Source organism: Portunus trituberculatus, chromosome 16 (assembly GCF_017591435.1).
Source record: "Portunus trituberculatus isolate SZX2019 chromosome 16, ASM1759143v1, whole genome shotgun sequence".
Taxonomy (NCBI): domain Eukaryota; kingdom Metazoa; phylum Arthropoda; class Malacostraca; order Decapoda; family Portunidae; genus Portunus; species Portunus trituberculatus.
Genome location: NC_059270.1, coordinates 12,831,099 through 12,855,589, shown reverse-complemented (window position 1 = coordinate 12,855,589; position 24,491 = coordinate 12,831,099). Strand labels below are relative to the sequence as shown.

Below are 24,491 nucleotides of genomic sequence, written 5' to 3'. Positions count from 1 at the left end.
AATGTAGTAGAAATACCTAGATGTAACAGATACTGAATAAGAGGAGTTTTTGAGCAAACATGAGTCAGTATTGAGTAGGAATAAGAGTCTTAAAAGCCAGTAAAGTAGAACAGTGAGTCAGGAATAAGTGTCAGAAGAGCAGAGACTGTGTTACAATCACTGCTGTTGTATCCAGTTAATTTGGAAAAGGAATTAAATTTCACAAGTTCTGCCTAATGAATCCTTCTCCATGGATTGTTACCAGTCACTCAGTGATGGCACGGCAGTAAATGAACCCAATGTGAGGAAGGCATACATGCACACACTTCCTTGGAAATCACAACAATAATTATAATAATAATGATAATGACAACTGCAGCAAAAAAATCCATTATTTTCATAAGTTTATTTCCAATCTTAACTGTACAAGCAAAATCTCTTATTATTTATATAGTATATATTCTATTTATTAGTTATATAGTATATTCTATACATGTAAATACATATAAAAGTTATAAAATATGGTTTAGTGATGAATATATAGACTATAGAGGAATGAGGAAAAAAAAGAAAATAAAAAATAAAGAAATAATAATCTGTAACAAAGGAAAATACAGAAGTGGAATAATAATAATAAAAACAAAAGTTTAAAAAAGAAAATATAGATGTGGAAGACTTAAAAAATCCAACACTGAAAAGACAGTAGTAAACTTAAAATAATGAAAATTTTTAAGTAAAATCAATCTAAAAAAGAAAATATAGGTGTGGAAGACTTAAAAATTGAACACTGAAGACCCACAGTATGTACATGTTTAGCAAGTTTTTTTTTTTTTTTTTTTTTTTGTATTCAGTCACTATCTAGTGAATCACACCATTCCAAAAGTTTTGTGAATTCAGCCTTAATGCGTGTAGTGTGTTCCACAATAAGTTTCCTTTGAACTTCAGCATTACACATCCCCCCTTCAAAGAAATTCTTCTGGAACTGAAGTCCATCATGCAAACACTTCTCTTCTTTCTTCTTGCACTTCTCTAATCTGGAAAGATAAACTCTTGGATTAAATTTCCTAAATGAATTTCATCACCTTGACAGTTATAAAAGACAATCTATTGTGTCTTTTGTTGCAATTTCTGAAGCAAGTGATCTATTTAGATGTTAATATGTACCTACAGTGAATCCTGTGAGGTCACAGTCATTATGACAAAAATACCAAAATGCACTGAAACTTTAACAAAAATCTAAGCAAAATAAACAAGCAAAACTGGCATATTGTAGGACCAGAAACTGCTGCTTACCTGTCCACCACCAGCACCACTCAACATGAACTAACGGCCTAAATATTCAGTTTAGCATGCAGCAGCATAACTGACAGTCTAGAATTACACATTTTCTTGTCTTAGCCAAGTTCTAACCATGAATCATCAGAATGCTAAGAAGACTGATAAGTTTAGTTTAATATAGAACATTCTATATTTGATGTGTCTTCCATGTGATAATGCCAATGTGCTCATTTATATGCATCTTTAATTTTTTAAATTGGAATTTTGTAGTAATTTGAATCTCTGGCAGCAATTATCTTTTCTCTATATGTTTTGGAGTCACCATAATACACAATTGCCATAATGAATGCTGTATTCATGACCTTAATTCCTATATTCATGACCAAGAGATTACATGACCTCTCACACAGCAAAAAATATTGTGGTTAGTTTATGTACTACACATGCATAACCAAGATGAAATTATGAGAGCAATGAATCAGAATAAGAAAGGTAGATATGAGGCAAATTAGACAATGGTTAAGATGAGAGCACAATGCCTTTTCACACCTTTCTTTGTAGTTTTCTTCTCAAGTTGTAATAGAGAATTGTTAATTGATGGATAACAAGTGCAGTAACTCATTACTATAAATACATGATTATCTGAAACTTACTCTTGCTTTTTAACAATGATCATGTCATCCACCTGGTAAAGGTGATATGCAGGTTTATTTTGTGGCTTGCGGGCTTCCATAATCTTTTGGTGCAATTTCTCAAGTTCTTCATCTTTCAGCTGAATCTACAGGGTTATAAAAGACTATATTAACAAAACAACAAATGTGCAACTGGAAAGGTGAATGAATTAAAAGTTATCTATATATGCACTAGGTAAGATGTCCTGTCAAGATTACAAACCCAACTCAAGACATATACAGTTATTCTGTAAAAGTTCATAGCTTGCAGGCCTGTAAAGGCGGGAACCCTTTCTCAGTAACTTACAGTAAAACCTCAGCTCACGACCATAATTCATTCCTAAATCCTGTTCGTCACCCGATTTGTTCCTCCCCTCAATCAATTTTTCCCATAAGAATGTATTGAAATATCACCAGATTTGTTCCTCCCCTCAATCAATTTTTCCCATAAGAATGTATTGAAATACCATTAATCTGTTCCAGACCCCCCAAAAAATCATACTTTTGTCCATAAAACCCATTCAAAATAGACCTTTAATGTATGCATGACATGAACGAAATAATTATAGAAAGCCTTAATTGTTTTACTTACCTACCTAAATGCTATCAAAATGATAATAAAATGAATAAAAAAGAAAAGGTTATTAATTACTTGAGAGACTGGACGTTGATGGCATGATGGAATGGAGGAGAGGAGGATGGGGAGGAAGACAGACAAGATCCGAGAAGACAGTCATGAGAGAGGACTTTGGATGTGCATAGCGTGCCAGAGCTACACAACAGCTGTGTAGCAAGTCAGTGCCGCTTAGTGGGGCCCCGTTATAGTGAACATCGGTGTGGGAAAAATGGAAAGATTGCCAATCTTCGTCTCTGCTTTGGAAGACCCTTGCCTGCTGGGGATTGACTTCCTCACGCATGTGGGAGTAAGTCTGGACTTCCAAGAAGGAAAGTTAAAGATACGTGGCCAGGAAGTTCCTTTGATCCTCGGAGGTGATGCTCAGTGTGAGAGGAGCGGGCAATAGGGCGGTGTTCCTTGCCAGGCAAGCAAGGAAACAGCTGCAATGGATGTGCCACAATCTGCAGTACCTGGACATGGCCAGGATGATGATGATGACAGCAACGCTGAGAGCCACCAGAGCAACGAGGATAACACCGAGGAAGCTACAGTAGAGAAAATCGTGGTGGCATGGAGATTATGTTATGTAATATTTTTCGTATGTTCCCGTTTCTATTTTCTTTTGTGCTTACATTTTGTTTTGTTGTTGTGTGATAGCCAACCCGGCTATCACACAAACGGCTTGCCTGCCGGCGAGCCGTTTAACCGCGTTCGTCCCCTGGGTCGATATATTGACAAATTTTTTGTTCATCTCCCGAATTGTTCGTCCTTAGAGACATTCGTCAAGCGAGGTTTTACTGTACATATAAGAAGACACCATGGGTGTCTTTCAAAAGAAGTGGGGCATTAAAGACAAGATACAGAAGTTACTCGTACATTCCCACCACTCTCCTAACCCCTTACCCCCTGCCAGAGAAGGAAAGTACTTCTCTCACTTGATGGGAATCAGCCACAAAGCTTTTGACTGTTAGGTCTAGAACAAGGTTCCTTCATAGCAATCAAATACCCTTCCTTACTGCTTAAGATTGCACCACACCTGTGCAAGATTATTTATGTGTAGCACCTCTGAGGTCACTGAGCCATGTCATTCCTCACTCTCACAATTTCTTCATTCACATGTCATACAATCATTCTACTGTGTTCCAATGCCAGTCCTCTTACCATCCTTCACACTATGTATCCATTCCTTATAAGGCCTACCCAAGTTCATACTTCTTATGCTTCATCTTACTTTTTCACAACCTAAAGATAATATACACGTGTACAAGAGGGCTGCTGGAGCTAAATGTATCTCACAAGAAGAAAGGTGTTCTTATTCACACAATACTTGTATTGTACTACATGTGTACATGGCAATGACTTTTGCCTTACATAAAATTCCAATGAACTACAAGCAAATAAGTTTAGTATCTAAGAAAGATTTTCTGAATTAGATGAAAATATTACAAAAGACCAAAAGATGATTTATCACTTATATTTACCTCTCTTTTAATTTCTTCTTGTGTGACTTTGTTTTCTTCTTTAACATGACGTGTTTTTGTTTTCAGCTTATTACCTTCGGCCACTTTTTCTTGTAATGTTCCTTTTGCCTTAAAAGAAAATGTCATCATCAAAAACATGATTAAAAGCATATATATACACAGTTTTGTACAAATAACAAATATATCCTGTATGTAAAGAAAAAGTGAAATAATATCTTACCCTCTCAACATCATGACTTAATTGTAACATTTTTTCTTGTGTCCGAGATGCATCTTTCTTTGCTGCTTTTTTGAGTGTTGTTAAGATACACATGATGTCATCAAAGTGGTGGATTACATCCTCACTCTTCACATCAATGTCAGGGAATTCTTCATTCAAGCTTAGTTTCTCCACCAATTCCTTAAGCTGGTCAGCAGAGTTTCTCAGGATGGTTTCAAATTTTGATATCTCTATTTCCAGATTGCACACCTAAAAAGAGAAAAAATTGCGTACAATAGTTAGATTTAATTAATCTGCAATTTTATATATATATATATATATATATATATATATATATATATATATATATATATATATATATATATATTAGCTAGCTAGCAAGAAGCATCCCAACAAGTTTGGAGAAAGTCAAGCTTAAAGGAAAATTGCTTGGCATGTCATGTGCTGTTTAAATATTTTTACTATCTACTATATATAAAGGTCACAGTGGTTTACATCTTGCACCCAACCTTATGCTATGACTGTATATGTGTGCGCGAGAGAAAAATCTGGTTTTCTATGAGAGATCTGGAGAAAGCTGAACAAATCTGCCATCTTGGAGAAGCGATCGACTGTGAGGCACGAGTGGAGAGAGCAATCAGCAGCAGCATGGGGAAAATACATAGAAATGGCAATTCTGCTAACAAAGAGCAGGTGGTGCATGAAATCTGCACAGGGTCAGTTTTGCTGTAGGGTGCAGGTGGTGCATGAAATCTGCACAGGGTCAGTTTTGCTGTATGGTTCTGAAACATGAACCTCAAATGAAAGACTGTTGGGCATCCTCAGACCATACAATCATAATGTTGTGACATAAGGCTGACATAAGATGGCAAGATTGGGTGACAAGTGAGGAGGTGGCCGAGAAGTTTGGTGTCAAGGAGTTGGAAGTGAAGACTTGCACAAGGAAGACTTTCCTGGTTTGGACATGAAAGGAGATCAGAAGATGGTACTAAAATATGAGTGATGGAAAACATGGAGGGAGATTGGTGGAAGGAGACCAGCAGGATGAATTAAGACATGGAGGAAGTGCATTCAGAACAGGGATCTGCTAGACGTGAATGAGGAGCTTACACAAGATAGAGGAGTGGAGGGGTCATAGCACGGAAGGATACCAGCAGGATGAATCAAGACATGAAGGAAGTGCATTCAGAACAGGGATCTGCTAGGTATGAATGAGGAGCTTACACAAGATAGAAGAGTGGAGGGGTTATAGCACACCACTTTGAAAGGAAAAAGGCGATGCTCTGATTTAACAAGGTAAAACAAAAGCTCACCTGATTACCCAAGTCCTTTGATAATTGTTCTTGGTATTCAATTTCCTTGCTAGCTACTTGACCGTGGTTCTTCAATTGCATCAACTCAGAGGCACTGTACGCTTGTTGGTTTTTGAGGTTCATCAAACGTTCAATCTCTTCCATCATCTGTTGAAGAATAAAATCATGTCATGACATTAACATGAAAGCTACTTTGATGACAGGAAAGCTAAAGTCAGCCAAGAAGACAGTAGAGATGGAATTATAGGTCTGGTGGGTTTATAAAGGCAATACAATTATTACATGGATAAGTTTTCTTTATACATACCTTACTCTCCTCAATATCCAATTTCATAATTGACTGTTTTATGCTCCTTTCCATTGCACTTTTGTTTTCTATAGCAACTTTAAGATCTTTCAAGTAATTATTCAGTTTGGCCAGGTCATCAGAAACCTGAAAAAAGGAAATGGGAATACATCAACACACAATTCAGATACAAAGTAACAAGTATACAAATTTCTACACATCAAAAGTGAGAAGACTAGCACTGAAGAAATAATCATCTGGACATGAAATTTTTGGTAAAGATAGATACACACATCCAATGAACCAATAGAAAAATCATCAAATAAACTGACAAACATATGAAAATTAACACATTAGTTGATACAAATCAAGTAACGTTTGAAATCAATATATAAAATACAGAGACAACTACAATGGACATACCTTTACATTATATTGCTTGAGGTCCTTCAGTTCATCATTAACCTTGGGCATAGATTTCAGTTCATGATCTGCCGCTTCCAAAGCTTCACCGAGATCCACCATATCCTCTTCACTTACATTCTCATTGGCCTTTAAAGTTTCTACATATGCCTGCAATAAAAAAATCTCTAGAGAACCTCAACAACGACTATTCTTGATCTAGGAGTAACTTGCAGGGAGTGAAACTGAACTAACAGCTGAGAAACGATGGATTAATCTTTTAGGACAACTTTTCTAGCTATCTCATACATGCCCTTAACACTTCAATGAAAATATTAACATTCTTTTTTTCATGGCCAAATTGTAACACTTTACTCTCTTGTAATAACAACTTCCCATGCATTGTCCATCCTTCCCATACATTCTCATTGGCCTTTAAAGTTTCTACATATGCCTGCAATAAAAAAATCTCTAGAGAACCTCAACAACGACTATTCTTGATCTATGAGTAACTTGCAGGGAGTGAAACTGAACTAACAGCTGAGAAACGATGGATTAATCTTTTAGGACAACTTTTCTAGCTATCTCATACATGCCCTTAACACTTCAATGAAAATATTAACATTCTTTTTTTCATGGCCAAATTGTAACACTTTACTCTCTTGTAATAATAACTTCCCATGCATTGTCCATCCTTCCCATACATTCTCATTGGCCTTTAAAGTTTCTACATATGCCTGCAATAAAAAAATCTCTAGAGAACCTCAACAACGACTATTCTTGATCTATGAGTAACTTGCAGGGAGTGAAACTGAACTAACAGCTGAGAAACGATGGATTAATCTTTTAGGAGAACTTTTCTGGCTATCTCATACATGCCCTTAACACTTCAATGAAAATATTAACATATTCTTTTTTTCATGGCCAAATTGTAACACTTTACTCTCTTGTAATAATAACTTCCCATGCATTGTCCATCCTTCCCATACAAGATCATCCCCTAATCTTACACCTCACACATCTAATCAAATAATTTTCTTCTTCCATCCTCTTTATATGTTGTCACCATCTTGATAACACCTTGTCTGCTTAATTACCCAGCTCTCTTCCAACAAGTTCTGTTTTAGGACTTCTTCCTTTCTTACTCCACAAATTTCTCAAAATAATTTATCTCTGATTTAAATTCAATCTTAATGGTTCTCTAGCTTCCTTGCTCCATGTTCTACCCTATACAAAGTAAGTGTGAAATTTCTTGTACCTCAAGGCAAGCATTCTCTTCAGCTTCATCACTGCAGTTGAAGGCTTCTATGAAAGTATGTAGCTGTCTGCCGATTTCATCGTCATCATCATCTTCAGGCAACGAGGAGTCAATGATAAAGTTAATATTGACCACATCCACCAAGAATGCTAATGCAGCCAGGACAACAGGCCATGTGTGAGGAGATCCAACTGAAATATGCAGGAGCACATTGCAGCTTTCTCATGTGATTTAAGAAACAAAGACATGAAATGCACGTCTCGAATGATTAGTATGAAAGAATTCTTCTATTAGCTACATCAAGATTTATCATCAGTGGCATCAATATCTTCAGACATGAAAGAAAATTATAATACTACTCATTTCTAGGAATATTTCTAACACATGGGAAGAATTTCAACTAGACATCTAAATTTTCTCACTTTGGATAACTTCTAGTAATTCTCAGGAATGTTGTGTACTTCTGAGGTCTGAGCCTTACTATGACATACACTCAAAAGATATTCTTATATGTGGCCTGTACTAACAAAATAAGGAGGAGAGGGAGGAACAAGCCTAGAATCATCCAAGACAGTTTTTAGCAAAGGTTTGAGAGAAGAGTTCAGGTTAAAAAACAGATGCGATACCAGTGGTGCCACCATCAGGACGAGATAAAGTAGAGAAACATGGAGAAGTTATACATGTTTTTTGGCCAGATACTATAAATCAAGAGGTTGGGTTGGATCTCAAAAATTGACACTGAATAAAAGAGTTTTTAGCAAGTTGGAGAACAGACTTCATGATTCTGGGCAGAAATAGAAAGTGCATGAGATTCAGGTGATGGAAGGCTCAAGTACTCTTTGTGGGCCACCTCTCTATCATGTATACAATATGAGAACAGGATGTGTTACTAAGGTTTGAAAGATTTAGGTCAAGAGAAAGTGAGGAATGTACGCCTCCGTGCCAGAAATTATCACCTCCGTTATGCATTCAGCACACCGAGACGGGTTCCTGACATGGAAGCAGTAGTCATTCCAAGGAAAATCCCCATAATAACTCTTCAAGTCCCCCCCAACTGGCAGAGGTAAAATACAAGAAGCACCTCTACTTTAGGGAAACTTTAGAAGACAATGCAGTAATAGGGCAATTTTTTTTTTCTTTTAATGCACGAGGTAAAACTGTCAAGATCAACAAAATCTTAGAAAAGAAGGGCAACTGGAACAGCAGGTTCCCTAAAAGATTTTCAAGTGAAAGTTAACCAAAAGCCAGGGACAAATGTCTTGAAACCTCCCTCCTAAAAGAAGTGAACTCATAGGAAGATGGAAATGCAGAAGCAGGTAGGGAGTTCAGAGCTTACCAGTGAAAGGTATGAATGATTGAGAATACTGGTTAACTCTAGCATTAGAGGGTTGGATAGAATAGGGATGAGAGGAAGAAAGCCTTGTGCAATGAGGCTGCAGAAGGGGAGGCATGCAGTTAGCATGAAAATAACAATAATAGATAGAAAGAGATGCAACATTTCAGCAGTGAGAAAGAGGCTGAAAACAGTTAGTTAGAGGAGGGGAGTTGATGACAAAAAGCTTTTGATTCCACTATTTAATAAAGCTGTATGAGGGGAACCCCCCAAATATGTGAAGAGTACTCCATACAAAGATGGATAAGGCCCTTGAACAGAGTTAACAGTTGGGGGGGGCGAGAAAAACTGGCAGAGATGACGCAGAACGCCTAATTTCAAAGAAGCCGTTTTAGGAAGAGATGAGATGTGAAGTTTCCAGTTTAAATTATAAGTAAAGGACAGATCGAGGATATTCAGTGTGGAAGAGGGAGACGGTTGTGTCACTGAAGAAGAGGGATAGTTGTCTGAAGGGTTGTGTCGAGTTGATAGATGGAGGAATTGAGTTTTTGAAGCATCGAAAACTAAGTTTTCTCTGCCCCAATCACAAATCTTAAAAAGATCAGAAGTCAGGTGTTCTGTGGCATCCCTATGTGATCTGATGACTTCCTGAAGGGTTGGTTGTCTCTGAAAGGACGTGGAAAGATGTCGGGTGGTATCATCAACATAGAGTGGATGGGGCAAGAAGTTTGGTTAAGGTCATTAATGAATAATAGAAAGAGTGGGTGATAAGACAGAACCCTGAGGAACACCACTATTAATAGATTTAGGAGAAGAACAATGGCCGTCTACCACAGCTGCAATAGAACAGTCGGAAAGAAGACGAGATAAAGTTGTAGAGGGAAAGATAGAAACCGTAAGAGAGCAGTTTTGAAATCAAAGCTTTGTGCCAGACTATCAAAAGCTTTTGTTATGTCTAACGTGACAGCAAAAAGTTTCACTGAAATCTCTAAAAGAGGATGACCAAGACTCAGTAAGGAAAGCCAGAATATCAACTTCACCTTGATGGAAGTCATACTGACAATCAGATAGAAAATTGTGAAGTGACAGATGTTTAAGAATTTTCCTATTGAGGATTAATAAATTTTTTTTTAGTTAAGCAAGAGATTAAAGCTATAGGACAGTAGTTTGAGAGATTAGAACGATCAACCTTTTTTATGAAAAGGCTGAATGTTGGCAAACTTCCAGCAAGAAGGAAAGGTAGAAGTTGATAGACATAGTTGAAAGAGTTTGGCCAGGCAAGGTACAAGCATGGAAGCACAGTTTTTGAGAATAGGAGGAACCCCATCAGCTCTATAAGCCTTCCAAGGGTTTAGTCCAGTGAGGGTATGGAGAGCATCATTACGAAGAATTTTAATTGTAGGTATGAAATAGTCAAAGAGAGGAGGAGAGGGAGGAACAAGCCCAAAATCATCCAAGGTGGAGTTGTTAGTAAAAGTTTGAGAGAAGAGTTCAGCTTTAGAGACAGAACAGATGGCAGTCGTGCCATCAGGATGAAATAAGGGAGGGAAAGGTGACGAAGTAAAGTTATTGGAGATATTTTTGGCCATATGCCAGAAGTCATGAGGGGAGTTGAAAGATTCTGACATTTTCCATGGTGAAAAAACTTGTATGATTAAAGAGCAAGGCATTAGAGGAAGTTGTCGCACACATAGATGCAGCATCCAGCTTTGGAACAAAAATGACAAGAGAATAGCAAGGAACAGAAAAGGGACTACTGTCAGTGGCCTCAGACAGCCGAGATGCAGCATCCAGCTTTGGAACAAAAATGACAAGAGAATAGCAAGGAACAGAATAAGGGACTACTGTCAGTGGCCTCAGACAGCTGTGTTTAGTAGAGAAGTGTGTTCTACAGATTGAAAATTAGATGGAATATTACCTCACCAAACAATGGCAACATCAGATAGATGGAAATAATGGACCAGCACTCATCCTACATAGTTCAAAGTTTACTATTATTTTCATCTTTAAATGCTATGTTTGGGTCACTATTTATTTATCTATTTTTATTTATTTATTTAACCGTCTACACACTAGGCATATTCCATTAACAGCATTTAACAAGACATGTCATTACCTCACAACACCTCACAATCAAATCTACAAACATTAATGACAAAAAGCCATCTCGGCTCCAGTTCCTAAAGAGAAGAGCTTTGACAGTTCAAATATAATGGTGACGGTGATGATGGTAGGATGGCAGTAAGATGGTATGAAAATCACAAACATGTGAAAACATACCTGTGACAAAGGAAGATTTGGTGATTTGTAATGGGCAGTGTAAATTTTTCAGTATCTTGGGAATTTCTTCTTCAAATCTAGGTGGCAGTGTATAGTTGGGATCCAAATGTTGATAGATGAACTGCAAAAACAAATGATCACTTCCTATCCCTCAATCTACTCCTCTTATTCACCCATTACCTACCTATCCCTCTATGTAGCTTCAGTCTATAGCTTCATGGATGAAAACTGAATATGAATGGAATTTGCCAAATATTTAAGAAAATGTGCAAACCAACAAAGAACTCTGCAATTATGATGAATCATCCTTTTCAAAATTCCTCTATCTAAAAGTAACTGTCACATAATTGAAAACATGATGCATAAAATCAAACAAACTGATTTTTACACCAACACAAATCATGGAATATCAAGATGACCATTGATTGATATTCTGATTACTTACATTAAAGATGTCCTTAAAGTCATTAGTGGTGGGAGTGAGGAGTGTACGACGTTGGTATGACCTCCCTCTGCTGTTAAGGAACTCCATGATCTTGTTAATGCACATTGTCTTGTGGCCAGGGTCATTAAAGCATCGCACGTCCTTCCGAGTGGAGGTGCCTATGCCAGAGTTGCGGGCAGAGTCTGTGAACAATCTGCAAAAAGAACACTAAGGTAAGCAGTATTTCAAGTGATAACTTTTCAATAAATCAGTTCTGTTCTAGTGCATTGTCTTGTGGCCATGATCATTAAAGCATCACACATCCTTCCGTGTGGAGGTGTCTATGCCAGAGTTGCGGGTAGAGTCTGAACAATCAGCAAAGAAACACTAAGGTAAGCAGTATTTCAACTGATAACTTTTCAATAAATCATTTCTTTCCATATTATAAAAAAAAGGATCTACTTTTCAATTTCTTTCCTGCCAAAACCTGTAAATGAATAATGAATCAATCTAATATGAAATATAAGACTACTGGAAAGATTATCCTGCCCATTAAAATAATAATGATGATGGCCACTGTCATTTGCAGTTAACTTCTTATCTTATTCCCTACAGATATAATCAGCTTTAACATATCAAATCCATAGCTGAATTATACGCACTCTTTGCTTACCAAATGAATTCCTAATTCTACACCAGCATGAGCCAGAACCAAAAATAAATGTAAACGTTAGAAAAGAAACTTGTATGTGCTTGGAATTCTACGCCAGCATGAAGCAGAACCAAAAATAAAGGTGAACGTTAAAAAAGAAACTTGTATGTGCTTTGAATTCAAAGCATGAATTATCAAGCTTTTAGAATAAAGGAAAAGATAACATAGGCTGAGGAACAAGCACATTACCCCTGACATTCTTATTCCTCTGAAAAAAAAAAAAATAAATAAATAAATAAATAATAAATAAATAAAAAAAAAAAAATTCATTCCTCAGGCTGTGCTCTCTTCACCACCTACAAGTACCTACAACTGGTGCAAGAGAACATGGTTTCATAATCCTTGTTTCTTACAGTTGTTATGATGCCAGATATAGATTCTTTTTTAGTTAGTGGTGAATATCTAAAGCTCTCCCATTAACCCCTTCATTACCAGGATGCAGTTATAACTAGAGATCTGTACACAATTAGACCATTCTATTGACATTAGGAAGGGTCTATGAAAGTCAGAAGATTAATGGTCACAGTCTTCACTCTTCTAATCCAACACAAAAGATTCTGAAGCTGTATAAAATCATTAAACAGTAACCAGAATGAATATGGGAAGCGAGTCATTACTGCTGCTAGTCCGCCTATTTTAGCCTCAACACTTTTTCTGGACTTCCAGCATACTCTCCAATCACTTCTATTCCTGCACATTGCTTGGGGATTATCTTTATGGCTGGCATGCTAGCTATGATGGGCTTCTCTCTTAGGAGTACAACCAACCAGACTAGAATGTCCGATTCACAACAGACACACACAAGAAATACCTCACCTGTTGCCACTCTGGGGAGCACAGGATGGGGTGTTGAGGCGTGTAGGAGTGAACCGTGAGGAGGCAAAGGACAACCGTGATACATTCTCTGTGCTTCCTCGCCTCTTTCTACCAGCAAGTCTGTTGGCACTACCACCCAGTCCTGCCTTTGGAATGAATGACTTCCGTACTGCTTGACCAACACTCTCCCTGATCATGTGGATAAAAATTAATATTTTCTCAGTTATATAAACAATTAGATATACTATCATTGTCTTCTTTACTCAGCACACATTAGCCTCTGTTTCATTAATACACATTCCATCACATGGAACAAAGTGAGAAACTGCAGCATCAAAGTTACTGAAGTTATTTTACTCAACTTTGCATTATTCTCAAATGAAGCTCAGCTATTGGATACACAATAAACACTATATGCCTCACTTGAAAATTTAAAAGAACCGATGACTTGATCAAATTCTGAATAACATGGATCAAGAAGTGAAAGTTTTATCATCTTTCATAATTGGCATCACATGTGTATGTGTGAACACATTCACACTAATTTACGTAACACATGTTCCCTTGATGAAGGTGCAATTTCATAAAGCATACTGATTTATAAGTTGTTAAGTATAAGCCCATTCTGCATAGTCACCACCAATCTGCTTATATATTGATTTGCAATGAAAAATGTTACTAAAAATCATTAAACAATAATTATGATAAAACTTTGAGAGTTAACTTGAGCATTTTTGTAAAACAATGGTTGCAGGTCATGTGGTTCTAGGACGAATGCAACAAAATAAAATGAGTGCACAACCATTCACCTGGTATTAGGAGTAAAAGGTTCATTTCTTGGTTTCAGGACCCCTGGTCCCTGATAGCTGACTCTCCCTGATGCAGATCTCTTCATTGCTGCTTTAGTTCTGAAAAGGACAGGTTAAGGTAAGGAAAACTTGTTACATATAAAGCATAGGTTAGGAATTGATCCTCATTAAACCCCAACATGTTCATCTGTAACCTACATTCTTGAAGTACAGAGATCTACCACCAAATTAGTTTTATTGACATTCAGTGTAAAATTAATGAAAACTAAAGATTACTGACAAAAGGCAAGCAAGTTCTGGGTCATGCTCTTTAAATAGACGAGGATGAAGGTTGTTGGGTCCCATGGTGCTATTAGCATCAACAAATTTTAGATGAAGTTCTACATCAAATCAACAAATTTTAGACAAAGTTCTACATCAAAAGGATGAAACTAGATAGATGACACACCTAATGGAGATGACTCAACAAATACAGAGGAAACTCTTCAGTGAATACATTAGCCAAAACCCACACAGCTGAGAGATGGGTGACGGGATAGCTGTTCTGTGGTAGTGCCATAGTACTAGTGTCATCAGTTAGGTTGCCACCAATCATTACAGGACCAACTCTAAGTCCATCTGTTTTTCTGTTACCGATGTAGCCATGTGGGAATTAAATAATTTCGGTTTAGAAAAGTTAGTTAAACGAGATTTTCCCCATACCTAATCTAAACATTCAAGACACATTTTCGGACTTTTAATTAAATTTGAATAACTTTTGGAGTGCGAGATTGTCTGTCATATATACTTGTTTAAGAAATTAATACTGGTTTGGCAACTCATTCTACACCACACTGCCCTGCTTGAATAAGTTAATGGGGACGCATTTCAACCACGGTGGGGACTTACTGTGAACATTTGATTTTTTTAAGGGGGATGGGGACGAGTCGTTTAGCGAGTTGGCTTGGAGCATTAATTAGGAAAGAGGCGACTCGGTATACAATAACATAATTAACACTCCTACTCCACCCTTCTCGTCGCCCACCTTTCTCCTCTCTAAACATAACCATCCGCCATCGTGAATTTGGTTATGTCATGCCAACGTCCGCTAATACTGTTACGTCGAACACTTCCACCAATAAAATTTTCAACTTCATTCATTCCATCCTCGTGCGTTCAGGAATGCATACAGCACATGGGCATAAACATCAATTACAAGACCCCAAAATAAACGGACTTACATAGGAATAATGTTTGATTCTCCCAGCCCACTCCCCCAAGCCAAGCATGTGCCTTCCCTGCCCTACATACATCTCCTGGCCATGTACTCACCTTCCAGGATACTCTATGAAGTTTGTCTTGTTCACCTACGTAAATATAACAAGTAGTTAGCCCCTCTCAATCTCTTTACGTGTAGGAAACCTCAAAATCCGGCGCGTCACCTCTGTTTACAAATCCGCTGCTGTTGATTGGCTGGAAGTTTTACACCAGCGCGTTCGTTTCAAAGTATAAACATCAGACATATAAAACACAGGGAAGCGCAGCAGAAATATTTAAATTTGTCCTGCTTTATCATCGACGTTTCGCCTTCCAACAGAAGGTATCCTCAGGATTTACAACTAAGATACAAAAAAAAACTAACTACAGGAATAAAAAAAAAGTCACATTCTAAAAAAAAAAAAAAAAAAAAAATCAAATTCAAGTGGTTTATTGACATCAAGGATTCTGTATATTCCTTGCTTGACTGATATCATAACATAAATAGGATAACAAAGGGCCACCAGGGCCCATCTATGTTATCCTGTATCAGTCGCACAGCGACCTCGTCATCAGTACTTAAAAGATACACTTACAAGTACACAATACATTATATGCCAATTCTAAATATTTGGCCCATTAACAGGGCTAAGTCCTGCAGCGAAATCCTCTACAATTTGTGGTCCCCATACATGGGGATCATGTCTTGTTTAACTATAGTAAATTTCTTATAAAAACTATCATGCAGTGCTATACATAATTATAAATCTAATAAATTTAAGTGCTTATCTAATCTGTTTTTAAACATTGTCAAACTAGTGTTATTTACAACCGTCTCTGGCAATGCATTCCAGAAGTCTACCACCCTATGACTAAAGAAATATTTTCTTATATCTAACCTGCAGCCTTGCTTTCTAATCTTCCTGCCATTATTTCTAGTCCTATTTCCCTCCTCTAAGGTAAAGAAAGATCTCACATCTATGTAGTTTGTATCTGAGAACATTTTAAATAACTATCATATCCCCTCTTATACATCTCCTCTCAAATGAAAGCAAGCTCCGGGTCACGCTCTTTCAATAGACGAGGATGAAGGTTGTTGGGTCCCATGGTGCTATTAGCATCAACAAATTTTAGACGAAGTTCTACATCAAAATGATGAAACTAGATAGATGACACCTAATGGAGGTGACTCAACAACAAATACAGAAGAAACTCTTCAGTGAATACATTAGCTAAAACCCACACAACTGAGAGATAGGTGATGGGATAATCTGTTCTGTGGTAGTGCCATAGTCATCAGTTAGGTTGCCACCTATCATTACAGGACCAACTCTAGGTCTATCTTTTCCTATTACCGATGTAGCCATGCGAGATTTAAATAATTTCGGTTTCGTAAAGTCAAGTTGAATGATATTTTCCCCATACCTAATCTAAACATCCAAGACATACTTTTGGACTCATTCAATTTAAATAACTGAGTGCGAGATTGTCTGGCATATATATTCGTCTATACTGGTTTGGCAACCCATTCTACACCTCACTGCCCTATTTGTACATGGGACGCATTTCAACCACGGTGGGAATTTACTGTGAATATTTATTTATTTTCTTTTTATTTTTCAGGGGATGGGGGACGAGTCGTTTAGCGAGTTGGCTTAGAGCATTAATTAGGAAAGCGGTAAATCGGTATTCAATAACATAATTAACACTCCTACAGTACGTACCCTCCTCGTCGCCCATCTTTCTCCTATCTAAACATACCCATCCGCCATCGTGAATTTGGTTTTATGCCATGCCAACGTCTGCTAATACTGTTACGTCGAACACTTCCACCATTAAGATTTTCAAATTCCATTCTGTCCATCCTCGTGCGTTCAGGAATGCATACAGCACATAGATTACGCATCAATAACAAGAAGAGCGTTTATTTCAAAATATAGACATCAGATACATAAAAACACAAATGCAGCAGAAATCTTCAAATCTTACTAAGATATTATAAAATATTAAAACATAACTATAGCTATAAAAACCTAAACTAAAATACATTGACAACAACGCACCGAAACATGAAAGAAAAAAAAATTACATAATAGACTATAAAATGAAGGTAAACCAACCTGAATGTGTGTTGTACGGCGTGTCGAGGAAGGACCGGCGAGAATGGTTGACGTAAGGTGAGAAGAAAAGTAGGAGAGGAAGGTGAAGCAAATATTCGAAACTTGTATTGCAGGGTGCGAAGCCTATAGTTGACGAAAGATGATTATAGTCAGGTTGTATATGTTTTATGAATAATGCTTCTAAAAGTTTAATATATGTGTTGGATTGACATCTTTGTAAAATTCTGATTCATAGTAAAAGGCTCAAGAATGGGGACTAGATATTTAGCCAAATTGTAATTAAAAGTTCCAATGGTACTGAGAATAGGTCGAACCGGATTCGAAGGCTTATGTATTTTCAGAAAACCAAACGAGATACCTATTCTCAGCACTATTGGCACTTTTAATTACAATTTGGCTAAATATCTAGTCCCCATTCTTGAGCCTCTCACTATGAATCAGTTTACCCTTAAAAACTCATACCAGTTCATAAATGAAATACGTAATTTTAAACCAACGCGTTATGTTTCAAAATATAAACATCAGATACATATTACATTTTTCTAATACTGCATTGTTATTATTTGAAGCAGAACAATATGGTTATTCTTATTACATTAGAAATTCAAAATATTTTTAATAATCTCCTTACCTAAAATCTCTTGCAAAAGTGTTTATGAGGAACGATAATTATTCATAAAGAAATCTAGAAATTAGATATGTAATTAGAAGCATAAATATCAGCAGTACACTTCCTACCTAGGTAGGTAGGTAGGCTGGTTAACTGTTTTCCGTTATATCTATGTACGTAGTGTTAATAGAAGGAGAGCTGACATACTAGCCTATCCAGGATATCTCAATGAGATGGCAGATGAGCTGATCAGAGAGAGAGAGAGAGAGAGAGATTTTCTGAACCTATCAAAATCTGGTTGTTTATGGTAATAATTCTTAAATTCTTGAGATCCATAAGAATTTAAGTAGATCTCTTAATATTTTGATATATCTGAAATAGCATGAGGTATAATATAAATATCTTTGGGGAACAGTGCTGCCAGACATCTAGCGGCGAGCGGCGTCACCAAGCTATTATGCCTGCTGGTGTTGCTATGGTGACGCAGTGTAGCGGGGACGCGGTGCTGCGGTGTGACAAGAATGTCGCTATTCTCGTGAAGAACGATTAATAATGACATGCAAAGATGAGGCTCATGACGTACAAGAACTTTCGATAGTGAGGGGACGCAATCAGTCGTTGTTGTAGAATATAATTATCATCTAATGTCTAATTTCTGTGTATGATTCAATAATTGGTCGAATTAAGGAAAAAAAGTGTGGGTATGTTGATGTCCTCTCATTGTATTTAGTATTTACAATCATGGTTACGTAGTGTGCCTGTGACTGCCGGGGATATTCTGCACACTCAATGCATAAATCATTAACAAGAAAGAAAAAATATCAACAAATGACAGCCGTGATAATGTACATAATTAGAGAACAAGTCCTTATAAAATGCTGTTCTCATGAATGAGTAATGGAAATTACCAATGTGATAAGTGATGAAGTGGGAAGGAGAAGAACAGGAAACACATTTGGTAACAAGGCGTCCGATACATCTTAAAAACACATATTTTTTCGAAATACATCCCTCACTGTGAAAGGAAAGTGAGACCAACACTCGAAAATACCAGTGCTATACATGATTCATGAATTGGGCAGTACAATATCGATGTGCAAACTAGTAATGGGCACGAGAAGGAAAGCTGTAGATGCCACAAGTGGTATTTTCCACCTATCCATAAAAAGGATCTTTTCGAAATGAACTCCACAATGGTAAGGAGGAACAGTAATATGTGATATCATACAAAAAAAACGATGATGTACTAGCCAGAAGAACAGTGATACGCAGGGAAACAATGGGATGAGAGTAGAAAAGCAGTAGGTGGCATCTGGTACCCAATTCATCCCACCTCGCCGCGTGAGTGGTGCTCGGAGTAGCGGCCGTGTCGTGCACCTTGGTACCTGCTTGCCAGGTGCCAGACTGCCAGCTGACATTCCTCCTTCAACCACCGTCCCGTGAGCACTGGTGCACCGCCCATCTTCTCCTCCCGGCATCCGACTCTTACATTCCCTTGGACCGTGTAAGTGACATACCGTGTTTCTACTCGCTTGTTTCCGCAGTGACAAGGCAGCCTGTGAGATGCGAAGCAGTATAGTGTGTTCCTGACGCGTGTCCCAGCTAACATGTAAACAAACCGATTCTCTTGATTTAAAGACTGGTGATACATAATGTCATGTTTCAATGGTAACTAATTGTAAAAATTTTCCTTTTTTAGTGACGATTCATAAATGCACTACCTTCATGTTACCATGAGGATGTGTGGTAGTGAAGGAGAAAGTTCGAGCAACCAATAGAAGTAGAGAGGACTGAGGTCAGGTGGCGTGGACAAATAGCTATATTGCGTAATGACTGTAATCATCTACTGAGAGAAAAAAAATGAAACGAAAGAATGAGAATGAATCTAGAATATCGGCAGAGGCCGATCTCACTAAGTTTAGTTTTCATCTCATCTCAATCTATGCATGTCACACTTTTATAGAGATATATACAATAGTTAGATAGATGTCTTTGTCTGCATGAAAAAGATACCTCCTTACTCTTTCAAAGCAAATATTCCCTATAAATTCTTATTTGCATGAAATTTTTCTTTAATTTTTTTTTAATACTCATATAGAAGGTATAGATTGATACTGAATGGCAAGTGAATTTTTGTAGCGAGTCCTGCATTCTTGAATAAGCCTGTGGATGACAAACACGACACTGCCTGTTGCTGCGTTGTGATGCGGACGAGCATTCCTTCTTGTCCCTTCACAGAACGCATATTTCTGCACTCTCGCGCCTCCCCCTTCTAACCAACTCCACCACTTACGTGTAAATCATTCTACATTGCACCAATATTTCCACCTAACATTATTCACTCCCCTCGCAGCGGCCTTACACTTAGGAAAAGTAACAGTTGTGGTCGATGTTTCTTGCGTTACGTTACTGTATATTTGTCACCAGTTGTAGGTAACCGAGCGTGTGTTCCTCCCTCCCTCCCTCCTCCTCCAGGGCTGATAAGCGATCCTCCTTCCTTCGCTCTCTCCCTTAGTAGTGATTGCAGGTTGAGGGGGAAAGGTTGCGGAGGTCAGTATGGCTTCCCTCTTTCGTTATATGTAATTTCATACACACACAAACACACACACACACACACACACACACACACACACACACGGCCCGGTAGCTCAGTGGTTAGAGCGCTGGCTTCACAAGCCAGATGACTGGGGTTCGATTCCCCGGCCGGGTGGAGATATTTGGGTGTGTCTCCTTTCACGTGTAGCCCCTTTTCACCTAGCAGTGAGTAGGTACGGGATATAAATCGAGGAGTTGTGACCTTGTTGTCCCGGTGTATGGTGTGTGCCTGGTCTCAGACCTATCCCAAGATCGGAAATAATGAGCTCTGAGCTCGTTCCGTAGGGTAACGTCTGGCTGTCTCGTCAGAGACTGCAGCAGATCAAACAGTGAATTATACACACACACACACACACACACACCGCGTAGTGTAGTGGTTAGCACGCTCGACTCACAATCGAGAGGCCCGGTTTCGAATCCCGGCGCGGCGAGGCAAATGGGCAAGCCTCTTAATGTGTGGCCCCTGTTCACCTAGCGGTAAATAGGTACGGGATGTAACTCGATGGGTTGTGGCCTCGCTTTCCCGGTGTCTGGAGTGTGTTGTGGTCTCAGTCCTACCCGAAGATCGGTCTATGAGCTCTGAGCTCGCTCCGTAATGGGGAAGACTGGCTGGGATGACCAGCAGGCGACCGAGGTGAATAACACAGGCACTTCAGTAATTTTCCAAATACAGTAATCTTTTCCTTTTTGTTTTTCAGTTAATTATTATTGCGAGCGCGCTTGCGTGTGTGTATGTGTGTGTGTGTGTGTGTGTGTGTGTGTGTGTGTGTGTGTGTGTGTGTGTGTGTGTGTGTGTGTGTGTGAATAAGTAAATATTTATTGTTATAATTATATAGTCACTTGCACAAATGCAGATAAATGCACAAATATCAGAAGAATAACTATATTGCCCGTCGGGCCGAGGCTCCCTGACAAGCAAATATTACTAAAATGATGGTTGTTAACTTGCTACAACATTTAACGTTTGTATTGTAAATAGCAAGTTACTGTGATAAGTATATTAAGATATCATGATATATCACTGATAGACAAGAACTATAATATATTCCGTTTGAGCTCTGTAAGTCCAGTTGGTGTCTACGAATATCCCTTTTATGTATTGAGCGACAACTAGTTTGAAAAGGTAACTTTATATCTAAGGGCAGAATACTGGATGATTTGGACCAGAACAGGGAATACTATTTTGAAATAATGTATTCCTGAAATTTGGAGATACATTGCTTCTTGTGACGAAAATTATTCACGAATTGAAAGGCTTTACTTCCAATATTATTTAATGTTTTATGAATTCATGATAATGAAAAATGTTTTACAATTGTGTCGAAATTTAATAATGTCTTTACTTTGACGATACCAGAAACAAAATGGAATTTAGCCTTGAAGAAAATGCATCTTAAAATTTCATTCTGAGTTATGTCACTTTTTGAAGGAATGAAGATAGGTACACAAAAAGCTGGCTGCGGATAACACAGAGTATAATATATATTACGTTAAGCATCGCTGGTGAGGTTATATTTGATTTCATATAAGATTCCACATAGTTTCGAAAGTTTGGTATAAACATCATCTGAATGCAAATTTAAATTACGATAGTTATCAATATTCATTCCGAAAAATTTTATGTGAATTATTTACTAGAAATCTTCACCATCTAAATAAATTTGTGGTATTTGATAATTTGGAAATCTATTAAAAGATAGTATATATATATATATATATATATATATATATATATATATATATATATATATATATATATATATATATATATATATATATATACACACACACACACACACACACACACACACACATATATATATATATATATATATATATATATATATATATATATATATATATATATATATATATATATATATATATATATATATATATATATATATATATATATATATATATATATATATATATATATATATATATATATATATATATATATATATATATATATATATATATATATATGTGTGTGTGTGTGTGTGTGTATATATATATATATATATATATATATATATATATATATATATATATATATATATATATATATATATATATATATATATATATATATATATATATATATATATATATATATATATATATATATATATATATATATATATATATATATATATATATATATATATATATATATATATATATATATATATATATATATATATATATATATATATATATATATATATATATATATATATATATATATATATATATATATACACACACACACACACACACACACACACACACACACACACACACACACACACACACACACACACACATATATATATATATATATATATATATATATATATATATATATATATATATATATATATATATATATATATATATATATATATATATATATATATATATATATATATATATATATATTTTTTTTTTAACACAAGAGGGAAACCTGCCAAGGGCACCGAAACATTAAAAAATAAAGGCTCACTGAAACTGCAGGTTTCCTAAAAGATTCTAAAGGAATTAGCCAAAATATAGGGACGAATGTCTTGAAACCTACTTCTTAAAAGAAATGAACATGTAGGAAGAAGGAAATACAGAAGCAGAAGTTCCAGAGTTTACCAGTGAAAGATATGAATGGCTGAGAGTACCAGTTAACTCTTGCATTAAAGTGTTGGACAAAATAGGGATAAGAGGAAGAAGAAAGCCTTGTGCAGCGAGGCCACATGAGTAGAGGAGGCATGCAATTAACAAAATCAGTAGAGCAGTTAGCATGAAAATAGCGATAGAAGATAGAAAGAGATGCAACATTTCGGCGGTGAGAAAGAGGCTGAAGGAAGTCACTCAGAGGAGGGAGAGTTGATGAGACGATAAGCTTTTGATTCCATCCTATGTAATAAAGCTGTATGAGTGGAATCCCCCCAAACATACAAGGACGGATAAGGCCCTTGTACAGAGTTAGCGGTTGGAGGAGTGCGAAAAACTGGCGGAGACACCACAGAACGCCTAACTTCATAGAAGCTGTTTTAACAAGAGATGAGATGTGAAGTTTCCAGTTAAGATTATGAGTAAAGGACAGACCGAGGATATTCAGTGTGGAAGAGGAGACAGTTGAGGGTCACTGAAGAAGAGGGGATAATTGTCTGGAAGGTTGTGTCGAGTTGATAGATGGAGGAATTGAGATTTTGAGGCATTGAACACTACTAAGTTTTCTCTGTCCCAATCAAAAATCTTAGAAAGATCAGAAGTCTGGCGTTCTGTGAAGTCCGTGCGTGATCTGTTGACTTTTTGAAGGGTTGGTCGTCTCTGAAAGGATGTGGAAAGATGTAGGGTGGTATCGTCAGCGTAGGGGTGGATAGAGCAAGAAGTTTGGTTAAGAAGGTCATTAATAAATAAATAATAGATTATAAATTAATAAATAATAGATATGACAGAACCCTGAGGAACACCACTATTAATAGATTTAGGAGAAGAACAGTGGCCGTCTACCACGGCTGCAATAGAGCGGTCGGAAAGGAAACTTGAGATAAAGTTGCAGAGAGAAGGATAGAAACCATAAGAGGGCAGTTTTGAAATCAAAGCTTTGTGCCAGACTCTATCAAAAGCTTTTGATATGTCTAATGTGACAGCAAAAGTTTCAGCGAAATCTCTAAAAGAGGATGACCAAGACTCAGTAAGGAAAGCCAGAAGATCACCAGTAGAGCGACCTTGACGGAAGCCATACTGGCGATCAGATATTAAGATTGTGAAGTGACGGGTGTTTAAGAATCTCTCTCTCTCTCTCTCTCTCTCTCTCTCTCTCTCTCTCTCTCTCTCTCTCTCTCTCTCTCTATATATATATATATATATATATATATATATATATATATATATATATATATATATATATATATATATATATATATATATATATATATATATATATATATATATATATATATATATATATATATATAAATAACTGGACTTGGAAATATTAAGTTTTGATATAATGGACTTCACCCTTTCACTAATTCAGTTCAATTCAATTG

General features: G+C 36.8%; 1 protein-coding gene and 1 long non-coding RNA gene across 4 annotated transcripts in view; one reads left to right on the top strand and one right to left on the bottom strand.

The window, feature by feature from the left end:
- Nucleotides 1-370: 370 nt before the first annotated feature.
- LOC123504577 (kinetochore protein NDC80 homolog) lies at nucleotides 371-17,293 on the bottom strand. 2 transcript variants are annotated; one of them, XM_045255198.1, is made up of 13 exons: nucleotides 17,235-17,293; nucleotides 13,879-13,977; nucleotides 13,070-13,258; nucleotides 11,563-11,755; nucleotides 11,118-11,238; nucleotides 7,505-7,695; nucleotides 6,268-6,417; nucleotides 5,866-5,991; nucleotides 5,559-5,705; nucleotides 4,246-4,494; nucleotides 4,026-4,133; nucleotides 1,911-2,035; nucleotides 371-1,013 (listed from the first exon to the last, which is right to left on the bottom strand). In XM_045255198.1, the coding sequence occupies exons 2-13, from the start codon at nucleotides 13,962-13,964 to the stop codon at nucleotides 827-829; spliced, it is 1,872 nt and encodes a 623-aa protein (XP_045111133.1). In that variant the 5' UTR covers nucleotides 13,965-13,977; nucleotides 17,235-17,293; the 3' UTR covers nucleotides 371-826. The 2 variants fall into 2 exon arrangements, with proteins under 2 accessions (XP_045111133.1, XP_045111132.1); XM_045255197.1 differs by lacking the exon at nucleotides 17,235-17,293 and adding an exon at nucleotides 15,190-15,339.
- Nucleotides 17,294-18,430: 1,137 nt separating this feature from the next.
- LOC123504601 overlaps nucleotides 18,431-24,491 on the top strand; it is a 24,467-nt gene continuing 18,406 nt past the window's right edge. Inside the window, exon 1 of one of the 2 annotated variants that reach the window (XR_006674886.1) lies at nucleotides 18,431-19,348. This is a non-coding gene — a long non-coding RNA (uncharacterized LOC123504601). The remainder of the gene's footprint in view (nucleotides 19,349-24,491) is intronic. The other variant, XR_006674885.1, reaches the window with a different exon arrangement.